Source organism: Salvelinus sp. IW2-2015, linkage group LG18, assembly GCF_002910315.2.
Source record: "Salvelinus sp. IW2-2015 linkage group LG18, ASM291031v2, whole genome shotgun sequence".
NCBI classification, from domain to species: Eukaryota; Metazoa; Chordata; class Actinopteri; order Salmoniformes; family Salmonidae; genus Salvelinus; species Salvelinus sp. IW2-2015.
The window spans coordinates 55,283,512-55,302,449 of NC_036858.1; the positions used below are offsets into that span (position 1 = coordinate 55,283,512).

Genomic DNA, 18,938 nt, shown 5'->3' on the forward strand with positions numbered 1-18,938 from the left:
ATGAGTTTGTGTAAAACGTCATCACGCCCTAGTAACCTAGGCAGCGTCTTGGGAAGATAGACCGCTAGCTAAAGCAACAATATGGTGAGTTAATAAATTTACTGTGATACGTTGCTATGATAATGTAGATTGAACCGAATAAATGCATAATAAACACTACTATTGCATTTTTTCCTCTTCAAATTACTGCCACTGTACCCTTCATAAATTGGTGAAAAATTAAGATGTTGGAAAAGGTGACTGCTGCGCCAGCTGTCTTGTTGCTCTATTGGTTTAGCTAGCATTATTATGAGATGTGCAGCCTAGTAGTATAGCTAACTAGCGAGGTAAACTCAATTCAAACTGTTGCTAGCTACATAATTAGTTAGCTAGTTCAGTCGCTTCAGAACACTTTCACTCTTTGAAACCACCGTGTCATCCTGAAGAGAGCGTCATTATTTCGAGAATAGTTCTCTATTTTATGTATCCTCTTAGGGCTGGGCYACATGGCCAAAATATCATATCATGGTATTTTTCAAATTTGACGGTATTTTATGTTTTTGATTAATACAAGTTCTACATTTGCTGTATGAGTAGTGCGTGACCCTAGGGTGGCAACACATATATTCAAAATTATTTCAATGGGTCTTTCTCCATTCAGATTGTTTTATACTGTTCAATTCAACTTCAACCTAAAATAATTTCCTGCATTTCCATAAATTCTTGCATTTCCTGCACTCATTTGWGATCATTTCCACACTGCCACGATATGGGGAAAAATACTAGACTTTATTTTTAACCAAACGTTGRAATTGCGATTTAGATAAACACTTGGGTGAACTTTTGGAATCGTGGAAATACAYTGTTTATTGTAATTCTATATTTAGAATATAAATAATAGTGAGCACTTTGAATACAGTGTTGTTTTACATGACAACGAATGAAAATGCCATGGACGAGTAATTGTAACAGGGTAGGAACCAAAGGGATGTAACGTGTTTCCTAGGCGACCCTATAATCTTTGGTAGTGATGGGCATTCCGGCTCTTTTCAGTGAGCCGGCTCGTTCGGCTCAGCTCACCAAAAAGAACCGGCTCTTTTGGCTCACAAACGGCTCTTTAAATAAAATATGTTTTGTATTTTTTCAAGTCAAACAGTTTGCGATAATTTGACTGATTGGTGTTYAAACAATTGTATAATTAAATTATTAAATGAAATCATACTATACCTTAACCACAATGTATTTAAAAATGCATTGGTTTGTTATGAAAAAGAATGCTATTAAACATTTGCATTTAAAGTATAACTTTTTAATGTATATAAACAAAGTACATCTAAATCTAACCATTCAAAATGAATACAATCGGGACAGCATAATAGAATATTGCACCATATCAAAGAAAAATAAATAACAATTTGCAAAACGGCAGCATCCCAKAAATTGAAATAAATCTAAAAAYGGATTCTATTACACATGTGCATTTAAAGTAGAGGTTGACCGATTATGATTTTAACGCCGATACCGACTATTGAAGGACCAAAAAAAAGCTGATATCAATTAATTGGCCGATTTTATWTWTATATATTTGTAACAATTACAATAATACTGAATGAACACTCTTATTTTAACTTAATATAGTACATCAATAAAAATCAATTTGGTCTCAAATAAATAATGAAACATGTTCAATTTGGTTTAAATAATGCAAAAACAGTGTTGGAGTAGAAAGTAAAAGTGCAATATGTGCCATGTAAAAAAGCTAAAGTTTAAGTTCCTTGCTCAGAACATGAGAACATATGAAAGCTTGTTGTTCCTTTTAACATGAGTCTTCAATATTCCCAGTTAAGTTTTAGGTTGTAGTTATTATAGGAATTATAGGACTATTTCTCTCTATACCATTTGCATTTCATATACCTTTGACTATTGGATGTTCTTATAGGCACTATAGTATTGCCAGCCTAATCTCGGGAGTTGATAGGCTTGAAGTCATAAACACCACTGTGCTTCAAGCATTGCGAAGAGCTGCTGGCAAACACAGGAAAGTGCTGTTTGAATGAATGCTTACGAGCCTGCTGCTGCCTACCACCGCTCAGACTGCTCTATCAAATATCAAATCATAGACTTAATTATAAAATAATAAACACACAGGAATACAAGCCTTAGGTCATGAATATGGTCAAATCCGGAAACTATCATTTTGAAAACAAAATGTTTATTCTTTCAGTGAAATACGGAACCGTTACGTATTTTATCAAATGGGTGGCATCCATAAGTCTAAATATTGCTGTTACATTGCYCAACCTTCAATGTTATGTCATAATTATGTAAAATTCTGGCAAATTAATTACGGTCTTTGTTAGGAAGAAATGGTCTTCAAACAGTTCTCAACGAGCCAGGRGGCCCAAACTGCTGCATATACCCTGACTCTGCTTGCACAGAATGCAAGAGAAGTGGCACAATTTCCCTATTTAATATTGCCTGCTAACATGAATTTCTTTTAACTAAATATGCAGGTTTAAAAAAATATATACTTGTGTATTGATTTTAAGAAAGGCATTGATGATGGGTGCAACGACAGTGCTTTTTTTTGCGAATGAGCTTCACCCGTTTGGCGAAGTAGGCGGTGATTCGATGATAAATTAACAGGCACCGCATTGATTATTTGCAACGCAGGACATGCTAGTTAAACTAGTAATYTCATCAACCATGTGTAGTTAACTAGTGATTATGTTAAGATTGATTGTTTTTTATAATATAAGTTTAATGCTAGCTAGCAACTTACCTTGGCTCCTTGCTGCACTCGCGTAACAGGTGGTCAGCCTGTCATGCAGTCTCCTCGTGGAGTGCAATGTAATCGGCGTCCAAAAATGCAGATTACCGATTGTTATGAAAACTTGAAAATCGGCCCTAATTAATCAGCCATGCCCATTAATCGGTCGACCTCTAAAGTATAACTTTTTTAATCTATATAAACAAAGTGCATATAAATGTAACAATTCAAAACTAATYCAATCTGAACAACATAATAATAGAATATTGTTCCATATCAAAGAAAAATAAATAACAATGTGCAAAACTGGTCCCTCTTTTCTCTCCTTTATTTCCATATTTTTTTTATTCTACCTTTATTTAACTAGGCAAGTCAGTTAAGAACAAATTCTTATTTTCAATGGCGGCCTGGGTTAACTGCCTTGTTCAGGGGCAGAACGACAGATTTTTACCTTGTCAGCTCAGGGATTTGATCTTGCAACCTTTTGGTTACAAGTCCAACGCTCTAACCACTAGGCTACCTGCCGCCCGTTATAACCAGCAGCACCATAATTTGCTTTTATGAGAGATTTGCATTCAGAAATGCAAGCTGCCTCACGTTCGAGGGGCTGATGCGGTTTCTTTTCTCAGTAATTATTTGTCCCGTTTTCGAGAAGAACCTCTGAGGGAACGAATGTGGCCACTATGCTGAGTCTCCCTGTCATGACTTTAGTAAGCCGTGGGTAGACAGAGGTCTTGTTCTTCCACCAGCTCAGAGTGTCTGCAGATCTTTGGAGGAGGGGCTCCTCCAAATAGGATCGGACCTCCATTATGGCATCTGCTGAGGGATTGCTTTGTACTGCATCCCCAGTCGGTCTCTCGTCAAACAGCATCCAAACAGCAGATGTTTGTGGCACTACTGCTGGTGCTTCTGCTCCATCTGATCCCTCTTCTTCCTGTTGCCCTGGTGCCTGAGCCAGCTGACTGCTGGGGCTGTCCCTCCCTGCTGCTGAGGTTATTTTTGAAGAGCCTCATCAATCGCTCTGGCATCACTAACTTCTTAAACCTGGGGTCAAGTGCAGCGGTTTCTGATAGCACGTGATTATATTCCATTCTGTGGAACTTTCTGTCCATTGATGAACATAGGGTGTCCATAAACTCTGTCACATGTCCTGTGGTTACATTTGCTTCTCTCTGGCGGCTGGCTGTGATTTGCTGCAGACCCTTACACAGGAGTATCATTTTTGAGGCTGTCACATAGCTGAAAAGAGAGAACAGTAACTTATTAGTTCAGGTTCATGTTTTATCTACTGATATTACATTCTCATCTACTGCTCATATACATATATAATACTGGATTAAATAATGATGTAGTAATAACTACTTATTGTACCTCTCTCCACTGATCTCCACAGTGACCTGCTCAAAGGGTTCCAGGACTCTGAACACCTCCTCCACCACCTCCCATTCCTCTTGGGTCAGAGCATCAACAGGTGCATTGACAATGGCCAGGGTAGAGATGATGGCATCCTTTGACTCAAGAAACCGCTTCAACATATAAAATGTTGAATTCCACATGCAGTCTTGTTTAGGCCTCAGCTCAGGCATCCCCATCTGGCATGTAGACTTTAGTTTTTCAGCACCTACTGTGCTCCTGTGGAAGTATTCTACAGCTGCTTTCACTTTGTCCACAGTGGGCTTCATCACCTTCAGAGCATCTCTTACAATCAGGTTGATTGTGTGGGCAAGACATGGATGATGGGTCCATTTGAACATTTTCATGGCTTTGGTTATGTTAGTTGCATTGTCGCTTAACACAACAGACCACTTTTCCATCTACTTGCCATTCTCTGGCACTCTCAACAGTTCCTCTGCCAAGTTCTCTGAGGTGTATCTGTAGCTGAACTCAAAGCAGTCCAGAAGACAGCTAGACATCAAAAAATCTTCAATGAAGTGACATGTAACCGACATGTAAGAAGTGGTTACCCTTGATGTCCAGCAGTCAGTGGTAAGGCAAACTGCAGTAGCTTTTTTGGACTCTTTCCCACACTGAAGCCTGTGTGCTCTCGTACAGTTGTGGAATAAGTGATTTTGAAAGGGTTTTCCTGCTTGGAATTGTGTACATTGGATTTAGACTATTGCTATAATTTCTAAAACTCTGTCCTCCACGATCGAAAATGGCTGGAAAGCTGTGACAATCATTTTAGCCAATGCAATATCAATTTGGCCTTGTTTTGCTACAGACATAGACTTTGTCATAAACTGGTRGATAGAAMACTGCGTAGCTGTGGGTCGCGGAGTAGGCCTACTTGACTGAGTGGATACATCGTCACGTGTGGAGGTGCTGGCTCCACCACTATCACTAGCAGGCCCGCTAGTTTCTCGAAGCGCCACTACAGCTAGCTTCACAGTTGGGTGCACAGTTCGCATATGCCGGTGTAGGTTGTGCGTAGAACCGGCTTTATATGAGATTTTGTTTTGGCAAATTCTACACTGTGCTCTAACATTGTCTACATTATTAAAATGCATCCAAATGCTACTGTGCTTCCGACTCATTTTCCAGCTGTTGTTTTCACAGCTGTCRTTCCTCTCTCTCCTCGGCTGCTAAGTGTGTGACTGTGAGTGAGTTGGCTCGGCCCTCCCTCACGCATCTTTGGTTCATTGGTTGACACTGCGTGTCTGATTGACAGGAGCAACAGGTGGGGCTGTTAGTCTGAGTAGACAGTCAYAACGAATGTGTGTGCGCTTGAGCATTTAGGCCTATATTATTTTWAATTTTTTGTTCTTTGAATGAGTTAATTRTATTCATTTAAATATTTTGATTATTCATATCTTGTTTTTATTTTTATYTATATATAAATAGATTCGGCTCTTCTGATATGCGAGCCGGCTCCCAATATTCACCTACAAGTTCGCGAACGACCCATCACTAATCTTTGGCTACATTAAATCTTTATTCATATAGCCAACATATTCATGCTTCGCCTATTCCTCTTTGATTTAGAAGATACTGTTGCACAAACAACATGCTGATTTAGGCCTCCACCAGCACTGGTATKYAGCTGTATTAGCTAGCTACGTTTGCTCAGACTCAGTACTTTTATTAGCTAGCCAGCTAACTAGTGATTAGCATTAGTGGCTAACACGATTTAGCTTAACTTGCTAAGAAAATACAAACTAGCTGTTTGTAGATGTAAGAAACACAAACTAATATTTMAATTATAGAACGCTTGTGGATTTATATTAAGATCAAATTGGAAACAGCATTGTTGTATGTGCTGCATTGACCATGCAGACTGAACGAAAGTGTCTCGTGGTCAAGCAAAAAACCCAAACCGGTCCGTGCATCAATACCGGTATGTAGTAAAATACGGTATACCTCCCAGCCCTATCCTCTGCGCATCCTCTCGAGTCGCAGGCATCTGTTCAGCCTGTTGTGGAGGGATGCAAGTAGCTWGCATGAGCACGAAAAGCGCAGTTTTCCGAAAACTAGCAGTATTTCAATCTTCTCAATGTATCGGTGTGGATAAAGGTAACATTTGCCGTACAGTGGCATATCCCATTGAGGTATGTTTTCCAACACATACAGTACCAGTCAAAAGTTTGGACACACCTACCCATTCAAAGGTTTTTCTTTATTTTTACTATTTTCTACATTATAGAATAATAGTGACGACATCAAAACTATGAAATAACACATATGGAATCATGTAGTAACCCAAAAACCCGTTTGAGGAAACTAGGCGTATGCCGCTTGTCACTACTTCACAGAAGAGCCGTTTGAACATATATATTTTTTTATCAAAATACGTTTTTTGGCAGAAATGCCTTCTCGAACATGTGAACTTTCATGTGCCTTAATAACAACCTTGCATGCCATCTGTAAATACGAATAAAATTGTTAAATTACGAGCCTAGTTGGTTTAGGCACAGAAAAAGTCGGCAACCTTTCCGCTAGCCATAATTGGCTGAGATTTAAAAAAATATATATATAATAATAAAATAAAAACCTTTATTTAACTAGGAAAGTCAGTTAATCTTATGGCTGCAATCCCGTTAACGGGATCGATATGACAACAGCCAGTGACAGTGCAGGGCGCCAAATTCAAACAACAGAAATCTCATAATTAAAATTCCTCAAGCATACAAGTATTTCACACCATTTTAAAGATACACTTCTTGTTAATCCCACCACAGTGTCCGATTTCAAATAGGCTTTACAGCGAAAGCACCACAAACGATTATGTTAGGTCACCGCAAAATCACAGAAAAAACACAGCCATTTTTCCAGCCAAAGACAGGAGTCACAAAAAGCAGATATAGAGATAAAATGAATCACTATCTTTGATGATCTTCATCAGATGACACTCATAGGACTTCATGTTACACAATACATATATGTTTTGTTAGATAAAGTTCATATTATATCCAAAAACCTCAGTTTACATTGGTGCCATGTTCAGAAATGCTTCAAAATATCCGGAGAAATTGCAGAGAGCCACATCAATAACAGAAATCCACCATCATAAACTTTGATGAAAGATACATGTTTTTACATAGATTAAAGTACACTTGTTCTAATGCAACCGCTGTGTCAGATTTCAAGAAGCTTTACGGTAAAAGCACATATTCATAATCTGAGAACAGCGTTCAGTCACAAAAGGAAGCCATACAGTTACCCGCCAAATTGTGGAGTCAACAAAAGTTATAAAATAGCATTATAAATCTTCATCTTACCTTTGCTGATCTTCGTCGGAATGCACTCCCAGGACTCCCACTTCCACAAAAATTTTCGTTTTGTTCGGTAATGTCCATCATTTATGTCCAAAATAGCTATTTTTGTTAGCGTTGTAAAACAATCCAAAGTCAGGAAGCGCGTTCACTAAAAGCAGACGAAATGTCAAAAAGTTCCGTAACAGTCAGTAGAAACATGTCAAACGATGTATTGAATCAATCTTTAGGATGTTTTTACATAAATCATATAAAGTTCCAACCGGAGAATTCCATTGTCTTCAGAAGTGTGATGGAACAGAGCTCCCTCTCATGTGAACGCGCATGGTCAGGTCATGATAGACCGACTCATTCCCGTCTCCTTCGGCCCCACTTCACAGTAGAAGCATCAGACAAGGTTCTACAGACTATTGACCCATCTAGTGGAAGCCGTAAGAAGTGCAAACTGACCCATATCCCACTGTGTATTCGATAGGCGATGAGTTGAAAATCGACCAACCTCAGATTTCCCACTTCCTGTTTGGATTTCTTCTCAGGTTTTTGCCTGCCATATGAGTTCTGTTATACTCACAGACATCATTCAAACAGTTTTAGAAACTTCAGAGTGTTTTCTATCCAATACTAATAATAATATGCATATATTATTAACTGGGACTGAGYAGCAGGCAGTTTACTCTGGGCACCTCTGGGTATCTTTCATCCAAGCTACTCAATACTGCCCCTGCAGCCATAAGAAGTTAAGAACAAGTTCTTATTTACAATGACGGCCTAGGAACAGTGGATTAACTGCCTTGTTCATGGGCAGAAGGACACATTTTTACCTTGTCAGCTCGGGGATTCGATCTAGCGACCTTTCGGTTACCTGCCCAACGCTCTAACCACTAGGCTACCTGCCGCCCCGAGTGGGATGGACATGCCGAGAGATGATTTGGGATTGGTCTGCCATATAGCACACTTCTGTCTATTTGAGTATGTCTAGGTAATCCTTTCTACCYAGGATTTTTTTTCATGTATCGTGTATTCAAACTGCAAAAGTGTTGCTCTCCACTTTCTGGAGGACTGAGTTTTGAAATCAGTGGATTTCGAGTATGATAGCTAAGGAGATTGAGAAAACAACACGTGTCTCAGGATTACATATTCAAACTAAGGGCAACCATGGCATCAGAGCGGTGACGCATCCAACCAGGAATGATAGTCTAGCTAGCTACATTTTCAGATATGACACATTTCTAATTTTGACAGAAAGAGCCATTGGCTAGCTATAGCCTAATGTTAACTAGCTAACATTGAACCTGGTTGGTTAGCTACCTGTAGATTCATGCAGGATAGTAACGTCATGAGTTGTGATTATGGTTAATTGTCTATCTAGCTAGCTAGCAAACATTAGCTGGCTGGCTCGCTAGCTAACGTTACGTGTATGACCATATTATTCGTATCTCAGAGCTATTTGCTTGGCTAGCTATAGCCTAATGTTAGCTATCTAACATTGAACCTGGTTGGTTAGCTAAGCTACCTGCAGATTCATGCAGGGTACTAACATCATGAGTTGTGATTGGTTCATTGTTTACCTAGCAAGCTAACGTTACGTGTATGARCTTATTATTTGTATCTCACAGCCATTTGCTTAGCTAGATATAGCCTAATGTTAYCTAGCTAACATTGAACCTGGTTGGTTAGCTACCTGCAGAGCTAGCTAGCTAGCTACATGTCTTAACAAAATACTCCACTATGCAAGTAACCATTTTAGATGCGTTCGTAAATTCAGTCAGGCCATCTACTCGATTTCAGAGCACTCTCGTCTGTGTGCCAGAGCGCAGAATAACTGATGAATTTACGAACACTCAACACCGGTTGAATATGGCCGGTGTCAGTAAACATAGGCAAAAAAACGTAACTAAATTGTTGCCAGTGTAACGGATGTGAAATGGCTAGCTAGTTAGCGGGTACGAGCTACTAGCGTTTCAATCAGTTACGTCACTTGCTCTGAAACCTAGAAGTAGTGTTGCCCCTTGCTCTGCAAGGGCCGCGGCTTTTGTGGAGCGATGGGTAACGACGCTTCGTGGGTGTCAGTTGTTGATGTGTGCAGAGGGTCCCTGGTTCGCGCCCGTGTCGGSGCGAGGGGACGGTTTAAAGTTATACTGTTACACCAGCAGCACAGTTACAGTCACCAACGCTCTGGATAACATGAAAACAGCCTCCCTGGTTAAGTGTGCCTTGAATTCAAAATAAATCACCAACAGTGTCACCAAAGCACCATCACACCTCCTCCTCCGTGTTTTACCGTGGGGACGACACATGCGGCGATCATCTGTTCACCTACTCTGCTTCTCACAACACAGCGGTTGGAACCAAACAAATTCTCCAAATTTGACTCAATCCAGACAACGACACGCACTTTCCCACCGGTCTAACCATGTCCATTGCTCGTGTTTCTTGGCCCAAGCACAGTCCTCTTCTTCATTTGGTGTCCTTTAGTGTTGGTTTCTTTCAGCAATTCAACCATGAAGCCCTGATTCACGCGCAGTCTCCTCTGAACAAGTTGATGTTGAGATGTGGCCTGTTACTTGACTCTGTGAAAGCATTTATTTGGCTGCAATTTCTGAGGCTTAAGTCTACTGAACTTCTCCTCTGCAGCAGAAGCAACTCTGGATCTTCCTTTACTGTGGTGGTCCTCATGAGAGCCAGTTTCATCATAGCGCTTGATGGTTTTGCAACTGCACTTGAAGAAAGTTTCAAAGTTCTTGACATTTCCTGATTGACTGACCTTCACGCCTTAAAGTAATGATGGCCTTTCGTTTCTCTTTGCTTATTTGAGCAGTTCTTGCCATAATATGAACTTGGACGTTTTACCAAATAGCCCTATCTGTGGCTGAAACCCCCCCTAACTTGTCACAAACACATTAAGAAGGAAAGAAATTCCACAAATGAACTTTTAACAAGGCACACCTGTTCATTGAAATGCATTCCAGGTGACTACCTCATGAAGCTGGTTGAGAGAATGCCAAGAGTGTGCAAAGGGTGGCTACTTTGAAGAATCTCAAATATAAASTATATTAAGATTTGTTTAAAACAAGTTTTAGTTACTACATGATTCCATATGTGTTATTTCATCGTGTTGATGTCTTCACTATTATTCTACAATGTAAAAAATAAAGAAAAATCCTGGAATGAATGACAAACTTTTGACTGGTACTGTATATRTTGCGCCACCTCCATGGTGTCTTAAAGGAAAGATTCACCCATTTTGAATGTTAWATTGTTTTTGTGCGTCTCCGAGTGATGTTCTATCGATTCCCCGGGTCATTTCAAGTTTGTGTATCTGAGTTATTGGCATTCAAGCAGGCAGAAATACGGTCGGTTTGACGTGGCACTGTGATAGTCGCTCTCACTACATTTGAAGTTAATAGGAATACTGGAAGTTAATAAGACTTTTAGATCGCGAAAATGATTTCAATATTGGCCGATGTCCTCTTTCGAATGAGCCATTGATAATCTTTTTGCGATATTCCTAACTCGATCTTTTTATTTATTTAACGGAGCGTCTAAAACATTTTTCTTATTTGTCTGCCTGTTTAGTTTAGGGTGCATAGCATGGTGCCGTTGCTAGAGTTATTATAGAAAAGATATAGGAATCTAATTAATTAAGGAACATAACGCCCCACCCAGCAGACTGTCGACCAATCGCGTTGATGTTGACATGCTGCGTCAAGCGGTTGCTAAACTTTTCGTCACGTAATCCCTTCTCAAGAAACGTGCCTATTTTCTTTGAAAGTACGTAATGTTACGATTCCAAAGCTATAAAATATTACAGATAGCAGGTTAATTATCTCACATCTCCTAAAATATTTGTAATGTTGTGCTTCTTGTTGACAAAATTGTTTTCCATGTTGGGTTTTTAAGCTAGCCCCCCAAGACTCCCATTCACTCTTTATTTTTTTTRWAAATACAAAAATCAATTTACATTGCTACATCAAACATGTCTAACAAAACAAAACACAGGTATTAACAAGAAAATACTCAAACATACAAAAAATATAAATAAAATAATAATAAAACATTTTTTTTAGTGCAATTGTATTCACTTCCTTAACTTTGTTTGATATACAGTATTTGTAAGGCCTTAACCATGCATTTTTCCAGATAATGTCAGGAATAAGCATGTTCCAGAAAAACTTTCCTCGGTGTAAATTGGTTTTGTGAATGAAGAATTTGTCTTTTATATATTTATTACAACAAGATCTCTCAAGTAAGCCCACGCCTTCCAATCTGAGTTCTGGATAAAGTTTGTGATCATTCCCAAAATTAAGATTCGTTTTCATACGTGTAGTTAGACCACCGGGAATGGCTTTGATCACAAAAATAAACTKTCTGAAAGGTATTGGAAACTCTTTCAATGTTATAAATTGTTCATATGTGAGAATATTAACCGGTTGTTTGGTCGGGGAAAAATATCAAAAACAAAGTCAATATTCCTCTCATGCCAGCTGGGGTAGAACAATGACTTATTCCTTACAGTTAGTCTGAATTATTCCACAAAAGAGCTTTATGTGGGGAAAAATTGTGCGGAACATATTTTCCAGGCCATTAAGGTTGTTGGTGAAACCTAGCCAATTTAGCAGGTAATCTTTCAGGAATATAATTACATTTCAGTAAAAATTGAAGACCTCCCAATTTATTAAACACATTATTTGGAATGAAATACCATATTGAATCAGTATTGATTAAACATTTTTTTCAACCAGTTTATCTTGAAAGTGTTATTTATGTCAACAAAATCCAACACTTCTAGACCGCATTCAGCTCTTTGTTAGAAAGGACAGATTTTTTTAGTTTGTGAGACTTATTTTTCCAGATGAAGTCAAGAAAGGTCTTATTGATCTCTTTACAAGTAGCTGGATTTTCACATAACGATAATGAGGGGTACACAAAACGAGACAGTCCCTTTGCCTTGGACAGAAGTACTCTCCCAAGAAAGATAGAAAGATCTCTTTGTAGCCAATTATTAAAATATTTTTTCCCATTCACTAAAGGAGAGCCGCCCTTGTCCCAGAATCGCCCAGAATGCACCGCACGGCCCATTGATTTAGCGTGGGAAACTTTTCCCATTTCCTCAAAAGTATATCTGCCGTTGCGAATGTTAGCGGCACATCTTCTGCAGGTTGAATATGGTGAGATTGTAGACTCCTAAATTGATAGTGCAGTTTGTTTAGGCTATTTTACAGCTAACTAGTTATTTTACATGCTAATATTGTTTTTGGTTTATTGTGTGTAGCTACATTGCTAGCTAGCCACCCATAGAGTGAACATTACGTTGTGGAATTTGTAGTCTTATTTGAGCTGCAACAGATTTTCACCACGATTTTCCATGTTGCTACCAACCTTATTATAACGCCAAAATGAAACATTTGTTCTCAAAAAAATAGTGTTTTCAAACATTGTTATTTAACACTGTAAATTAAAGTTATTACTGGTTTTGGGTGGATTTTCCTTTAATGTAACCATGATTGCGTTCCGAACCCTTGTAAACGATCATAACGGTAGGATCGGAATCTTCTGGCAAAAAGCAGGTAACGTTATGCTCCTGTTGCTCCTCCGTTGGTCATGTCACGACTCAGGATAACCCATAATGGATTGTGTTTTGATATATTGCAGGGTTTGCTGTCAATCCTTCGAAAGCTAAAGAGCACACCTGATCAGGAGGTTCGGATCTTGTTGTTGGGTTTGGACAACGGAGGAAAGACCACGCTACTGAAACAACTGGCCTCTGAGGACATCAGTCACATCACTCCCACACAGGTAATGAGGAACACACACCTTTAGGGGAGCCTAGTATTTTTTTTAAATTTGCGGTAGAAGTGCAATGCATAAAGGTCAATACTTGTTGAAGCCAATTAAGATGTTGCCTGTCAGCACTCCAACATATTGAGCAAACAGTGGATGTTTTTTTAACTTTTTTTTAAACTTTTTTAAAAACTTTTTACTGTTGCTATCACTCGTTACTGTAGCCTATGCTATTTAATACTGTAAACTGTACTATCTATCCACAATGGACTACGATGAGAATATTCTGTGCCCCCAGTCGAATTGGTATTTATCAAGTCAAATTTATTGGTCACATACACATATTTAGCAGATGTTATTGAGGGTGTAGCGAACTGCTTGTGTTCCTAGCTACAGTGCAGTAATATCTAACAATTCACAACAATACACACACATCTAAAGTAAAATAATGGAATAAAGAAATATATAAATATTAGGACGAATCTCAGAGTGCCATTGACTAAAATACAGTAGAATAGAATACAGTATATACACATGAAATGAGTAAAGCAGTATGTAAACATTAATAAAGTGACCAGTGATTCCATGTCTATGTATATAGGGCAGCAGCCTCTAAGGTGCAGAATTACGTAACCGGGTGGTAGCCAGTTAGAGATGGCTATTTAACAGACTAATGGCCTTGAGATYGAAGCAGTTTTTCAGTCTCTCGGTCCCAGCTTTGATGCARCTGTACTGCCCTCGCCTTCTGGATGGTAGCGGGGTGAGCAGGCAGTGGCTAAGGTGGTTGATGTCCTTGATGATCTTTTTGGCCTTCCTGTGARATCGAGTGCTGTATGTGTCCTGGAGGGCAGGCAGTGTGCCCCCGGTGATGCGTTGTGCGTACCGCACCACCCTCTGAAGAGCCCTGRGGTTGCAGGCAGTGCAGTTGCCGTACCAGGCGGTTATGCAGCCCGACAGGATGCTATCAATTGTGCATCTGTAAAAGTTCGTGAGGGTCTTAGGGCCAAAGCTAAATTTCTTCGGCCTCCTGAGGTTGAAGAGATGCTGTTGCGCCTTCTTCACCACACTGTCTGTGTGGTTGGACCATTTCAGATCGTCGGTGATGTGTACTCCAAGGAAGCTTTTCACCTTCTCCACTGCGGTCGGGTCYATGTGGATACGGGGGTGCTCCARCTGCTATTTCCTGAAGTCCACGATCAGCTCCTTCATTTTGTTGACGTTGAGGGAGAAGTTATTTTCCTGGCACCACTCCGCCAGGGCCCTCACCTCCTTCCTGTAMGCTGTCTCATCATTGTTGGTAATCAGGCCTACAAATCAAATAAAAGCTTTTTTTTGTCACGTGCACCGAATACAACAGTGAAATGCTTACTTACAGACCGTAACCAACAGTGCCATTTAAGTAAAAAAAAAAAATAGGTATTAGGTGAACAATAGATAATTTAAGGAAATAAAAAACAACAGTAAAAAGACAGTGAATAATAACAGTAGTGAGGCTATATACAGGCACCAGTTAGTCGGGCTAATTGAGGTAGTATGTACATGACTGTATAGTTAAGGTGTGTATATATGGTAAACAGAGAGTAGCAGCAAGCTCTCAACCTGCTCCTGTACAGCCCCGTCGATGACAATGGGGGTGTGCTCGGTTCTCCTTTTCCTGTAGTCCACAATCATCTCCTTAGTTTTGGTTACGTTGAGGGATAGGTTGTTATTCTGTCACCACCCGGCCAGGTCTCTGACCTCCTCCCTATAGGCTGTCTCGTCATTGTTGGTGATCAGGCTTACCACTGTTGTGTCATCGGCAAACTTAATGATGTTGTTGGAGTCGTGCCTGGCCACGCAGTTGTGGGTGAAGAGGGAGTACAGGAGGGGACTGAGCACGCACCCCTGAGGGGCTCCAGTGTTGAGGATCAGRGTGGCAGATGTMTTGCTACCTACCTTCACCACCTGGGGGCGGCTCGTCAGGAAGTCCAGGATCCAGTTGCAGAGGGAGCCGTTTAGTCCCAGGATCCTTAGCTTYGTTTAGAGCTTTGAMGGTACTATGMTGTTGAACGCTGCGCTGTAATCAATGAATAGAATTCTGACGTAGGGGTACCTTTTGTCCAGGTGGGAAAGGGTAGTGTGGAGTGCAATAGAGATTGCATCATCTGTGGATCTGTTTGGGCGGTATGCAAGTTGGAGTGGGTCTAGGGTTTCTGGGATAATGGTGTTAATGTGAGCCATTACCAGCCTTTCAAAGCACTTCATGGCTACGGACGTGAGTGCTACGGGTCTGTAGTCATTTAGGCAGGTTGCCTTTAGTGTTCTTGGGCACAGGGACTATGGTGGTCAGTTGAKACATGTTGGTATTACAGACTCAATCAGGGACATGTTGAAAATGTCAGTGAAGACACCTGCCAGTTGGTCAGCACATGCCCGGAGCACACTTCCTGGTAATCCGTCTGAATGTTGACCTATTTAAAGGTCTTACTCACATCAGCTACGGAGAGCGTGATCACAAAGTCGTCCAGAACAGCTGATGCTCTCATGCATGCCTCAGTGTTGCTTGCCTCGAAGCGAGCATAGAAGTGATTTAGCTCGTCTGGTAGGCACGTGTGACTGTGCATCTCACGGCTGTGCTTCCCTTTTGTAGTCTGTAATAATTTGCAAGCCCTGCCACATAAGACGTGCGTCTGAGCCGGTGAAGTATGATTCAATCTTAGCCCTGTATTGGCGCTTTGCCTGTTTGATGGTTCGTTGGAGGGCAAAGCAGGATTTCTTATAATCTTCCGGGTTAGTGTCCCGCACCTTGAAAGCGGCAGCTCTACCATTTAGCTCAGTGCGAATGTTGCCTGTAATCATGGCTTCTGGTTGGGGTATGTACGTACAGTCACTGTGGGGACGACGTCCTCGATGCACTTATTGATGAATCCAGTGACTGATGTGGTGTACTCATCAATGCAATCGGAAGAATCCCGGAACATAATCCAGTCTGGGATAGCAAAACAGTTCTGTAGTTTAGCATCTCCTTCATKTGACCACTTTTTTATAGACCGAGTCACTGGTGCTTCCAGCTTWAATTTTTGCTTGTAAGCAGGAATCAGGAGGATAAAATCTGTTTGCGCATTTAACATGTTGATAGAAATGAGGTAAAATTGATTTAAGTTTCCCTGCATTAAAGTCCCCGGCCGCTAGGAGCCCCACCTCTGGGTGAGCGGTTTCCTGTTTGCTTATTTCCTTATACAGCTGACTGACTGCGGTCTTAGTGCCAGTGTCCGTCTGTGGTGGTAAATAAACAGCCACAAAAAGTATAGATGAAAACTCTCTTGGAAAATAGTGTGGTCTATAGTGTATCTCCTTAGATTTCGTGCACCAGCTGTTGTTTACAAATATGTACAGACCGCCCCCCCTCGTCTTACCAGAGTGTGCTGTTCTATCTAGCCGGTGCAGCGTATATCCTTCTAGCTGAATATCCATGTCATCATTCATTCAGCCACGATTCCGTGAAACATAAGATGTTAGTTTTTGATGCCTCGTTGGTAGGATATTCMTGATCGTACCTCGTATAATTTATTGTCCAATGATTGTACGTTGGCGAGTAATATTGACGGTAACGGCAGCTTTCTCACTCGCCTTCTCCGGATCATTACGAGGCACCCCGCTKTGTGTCCTCTGTACCTGCGTCTCTTTCTCTTGCCAATAACGGGGATGTTGGCCTTGTCGGGTGTTCGCAGTATATCCTGTGCTTCCTGCTTGRTGAAGAAAAAATATTTGTCTAATCCGAGGTGAGTGATCGCTGTCCTGATATCCAGAAGCTCATTTTTGCCGTAAGTTACGGTGGCAGAATTATTATGTACAAAATAAGTTACAAATAACGRGGGAAAAAACACATTTGGTTAGACACCCGTAAAACTGCTGCCATTTCTTCCGSCGCCAAGTTTGTAGACGACAACTGTTGTGTACAGGAGGGGGCTGAGCGCGCACCCTTGTGGGGCCCCTGTGTTGAGGATCAGCGAAGCGGAGGTGTTGTTTCCTACCTTCACCACCTAGGGGCAGACCGTCAGGAAGTCCAGTACCCAGTTGCACAGGGCGGGGTTCAGACCCAGGGCCCCGAGCTTAATGATGAGCTTGGAGGGTACTATGGTGTTGAAGGCTGAGCTATAGTCAATGAACAGCATTCTTGCTCTTACTGAGGGAAGGAGGTTGTTGGCCAAGATCTCGCGATACATGGCCCATCCATCCTCCCCTCAATACGGTGCAGTCGTCCTGTCCCCTTTGCAGAAAAGCATCCCAAAGAATGATGTTTCCACCTCCATGCTTCACGGTTGGGATTGGTGTTCTTGGGTTTACTCATACTTCTTCTTCTTCCATCCAACACGGCGAGTGGAGTTAGACCAAAAAAGCTCTATTTTTGTCTCATCAGACCACATGACCTTCTCCCATCCTCCTCTGGATCATCCAGATGGTCATTGGCAAACTTCAGACAGGCCTGGACATGCACTGGCTTAAGCAGGGGACCTTGCGTGCGCTGCAGGATTTTAATCCATGACGGCGTAGTGTGTTACTAATGGTTTTCTTTGAGACGTTGGTCCCAGCTCTCTTCAGGTCATTGACCAGGTCCTGCCGTGTAGTTCTGGGCTGATCCCTCACCTTCCTCATGATCATTGATGCCCCACGAGGTGAAATCTTGCATGGAGCCCAGACCGAGGGTGATTGACCGTCATCTTGAACTTCTTCCATTTTCTAATAATTGCGCCAACAGTTGTTTCCTTCTCACCAAGCTGCTTGCCTATTGTCCTGTAGCCCATCCCAGCCTTGTGCAGGTCTACAATTTTATCCCTGATGTCCTTACACAGCTCTCTGGTCTTTGGCCATTGTGGAGAGGTTGGAATCGTTTGATTGAGTGTGTGGACAGGTGTCTTTTATACAGGTAACGAGTTCAAACAGGTGCAGTTAATACAGTAATGAGTGGAGAACAGGAGGGCTTCTAAAAGAAAAACTAACAGGTCTGTGAGAGCCGAATTCTACTGGTTGGTAGGTGATCAAATACTTATGTCATGCAATAAAAATGCAAATTAATTATTTTAAAATCATACAATGTGATTTTCTGGATTTTTGTTTTAGATTCCGTCTCTCACAGTTGAAGTGTACCTATGATAAAAATTACAGACCTCTACATGCTTTGTAAGTAGGAAAACCTGCAAAATTGCATGTGTGGCATCTTGCATAAAACTTGTTCTCCCCACTGAGATGTGGCAGGGTCTACAGACAATCACGGATAACAAAGGGAAAACCAGCCACGTCGCGGACCAGACGTCGTGCTCCCGGACAAGCTAAACACTTCTCACCGCTTTGAGGATATCACAGTGCCACCGACGCGGGCCGCTTCTAAGGACTGTGGGCTCTCATTCTCTGTGGCCGACATGATTAAGACATTTAAAGTGTTAACCCTCGCAAGGCTGTCGGCCCAGACGGCATCCCTAGCGCGCCTCAGAGCATGCGCAGATCAGCTGGCTGGAGGTAACTGAACTAAATGACTATCGCCCCGTAGCACTCGCTTCCGTCATCATGAAGTGCTTTGAGAGACTAATCATAGATCATATTACCTCTACCTTACATGCTACCCACTTCAATTTGCATACTGCCCAAATAGATCCACAGACCATGCAATCACCATCGTACTGCCTTATCCCATCTGGACAAGCTGAATACCTATTAAGAAT

The 18,938-nt window shown here is 41.2% G+C and overlaps 1 protein-coding gene across 2 annotated transcripts in view; it reads left to right on the top strand.

Moving 5' to 3' along the window:
* The first annotated feature begins 3 nt into the window (after positions 1–3).
* Positions 4–18,938, top strand: part of arl3b (ADP ribosylation factor like GTPase 3b) — a 25,852-nt gene continuing 6,917 nt past the window's right edge. The window contains exons 1-2 of one of the 2 annotated variants that reach the window (XM_024008035.2): positions 4–84; positions 13,111–13,254. In XM_024008035.2, coding sequence (XP_023863803.1) covers positions 82–84; positions 13,111–13,254 — 147 coding nt within the window. In that variant the 5' untranslated portion in view covers positions 4–81. Of the gene's footprint in view, positions 85–12,603; positions 12,627–13,110; positions 13,255–18,938 lie in introns of those variants that run through there. The other variant, XM_024008036.3, reaches the window with a different exon arrangement.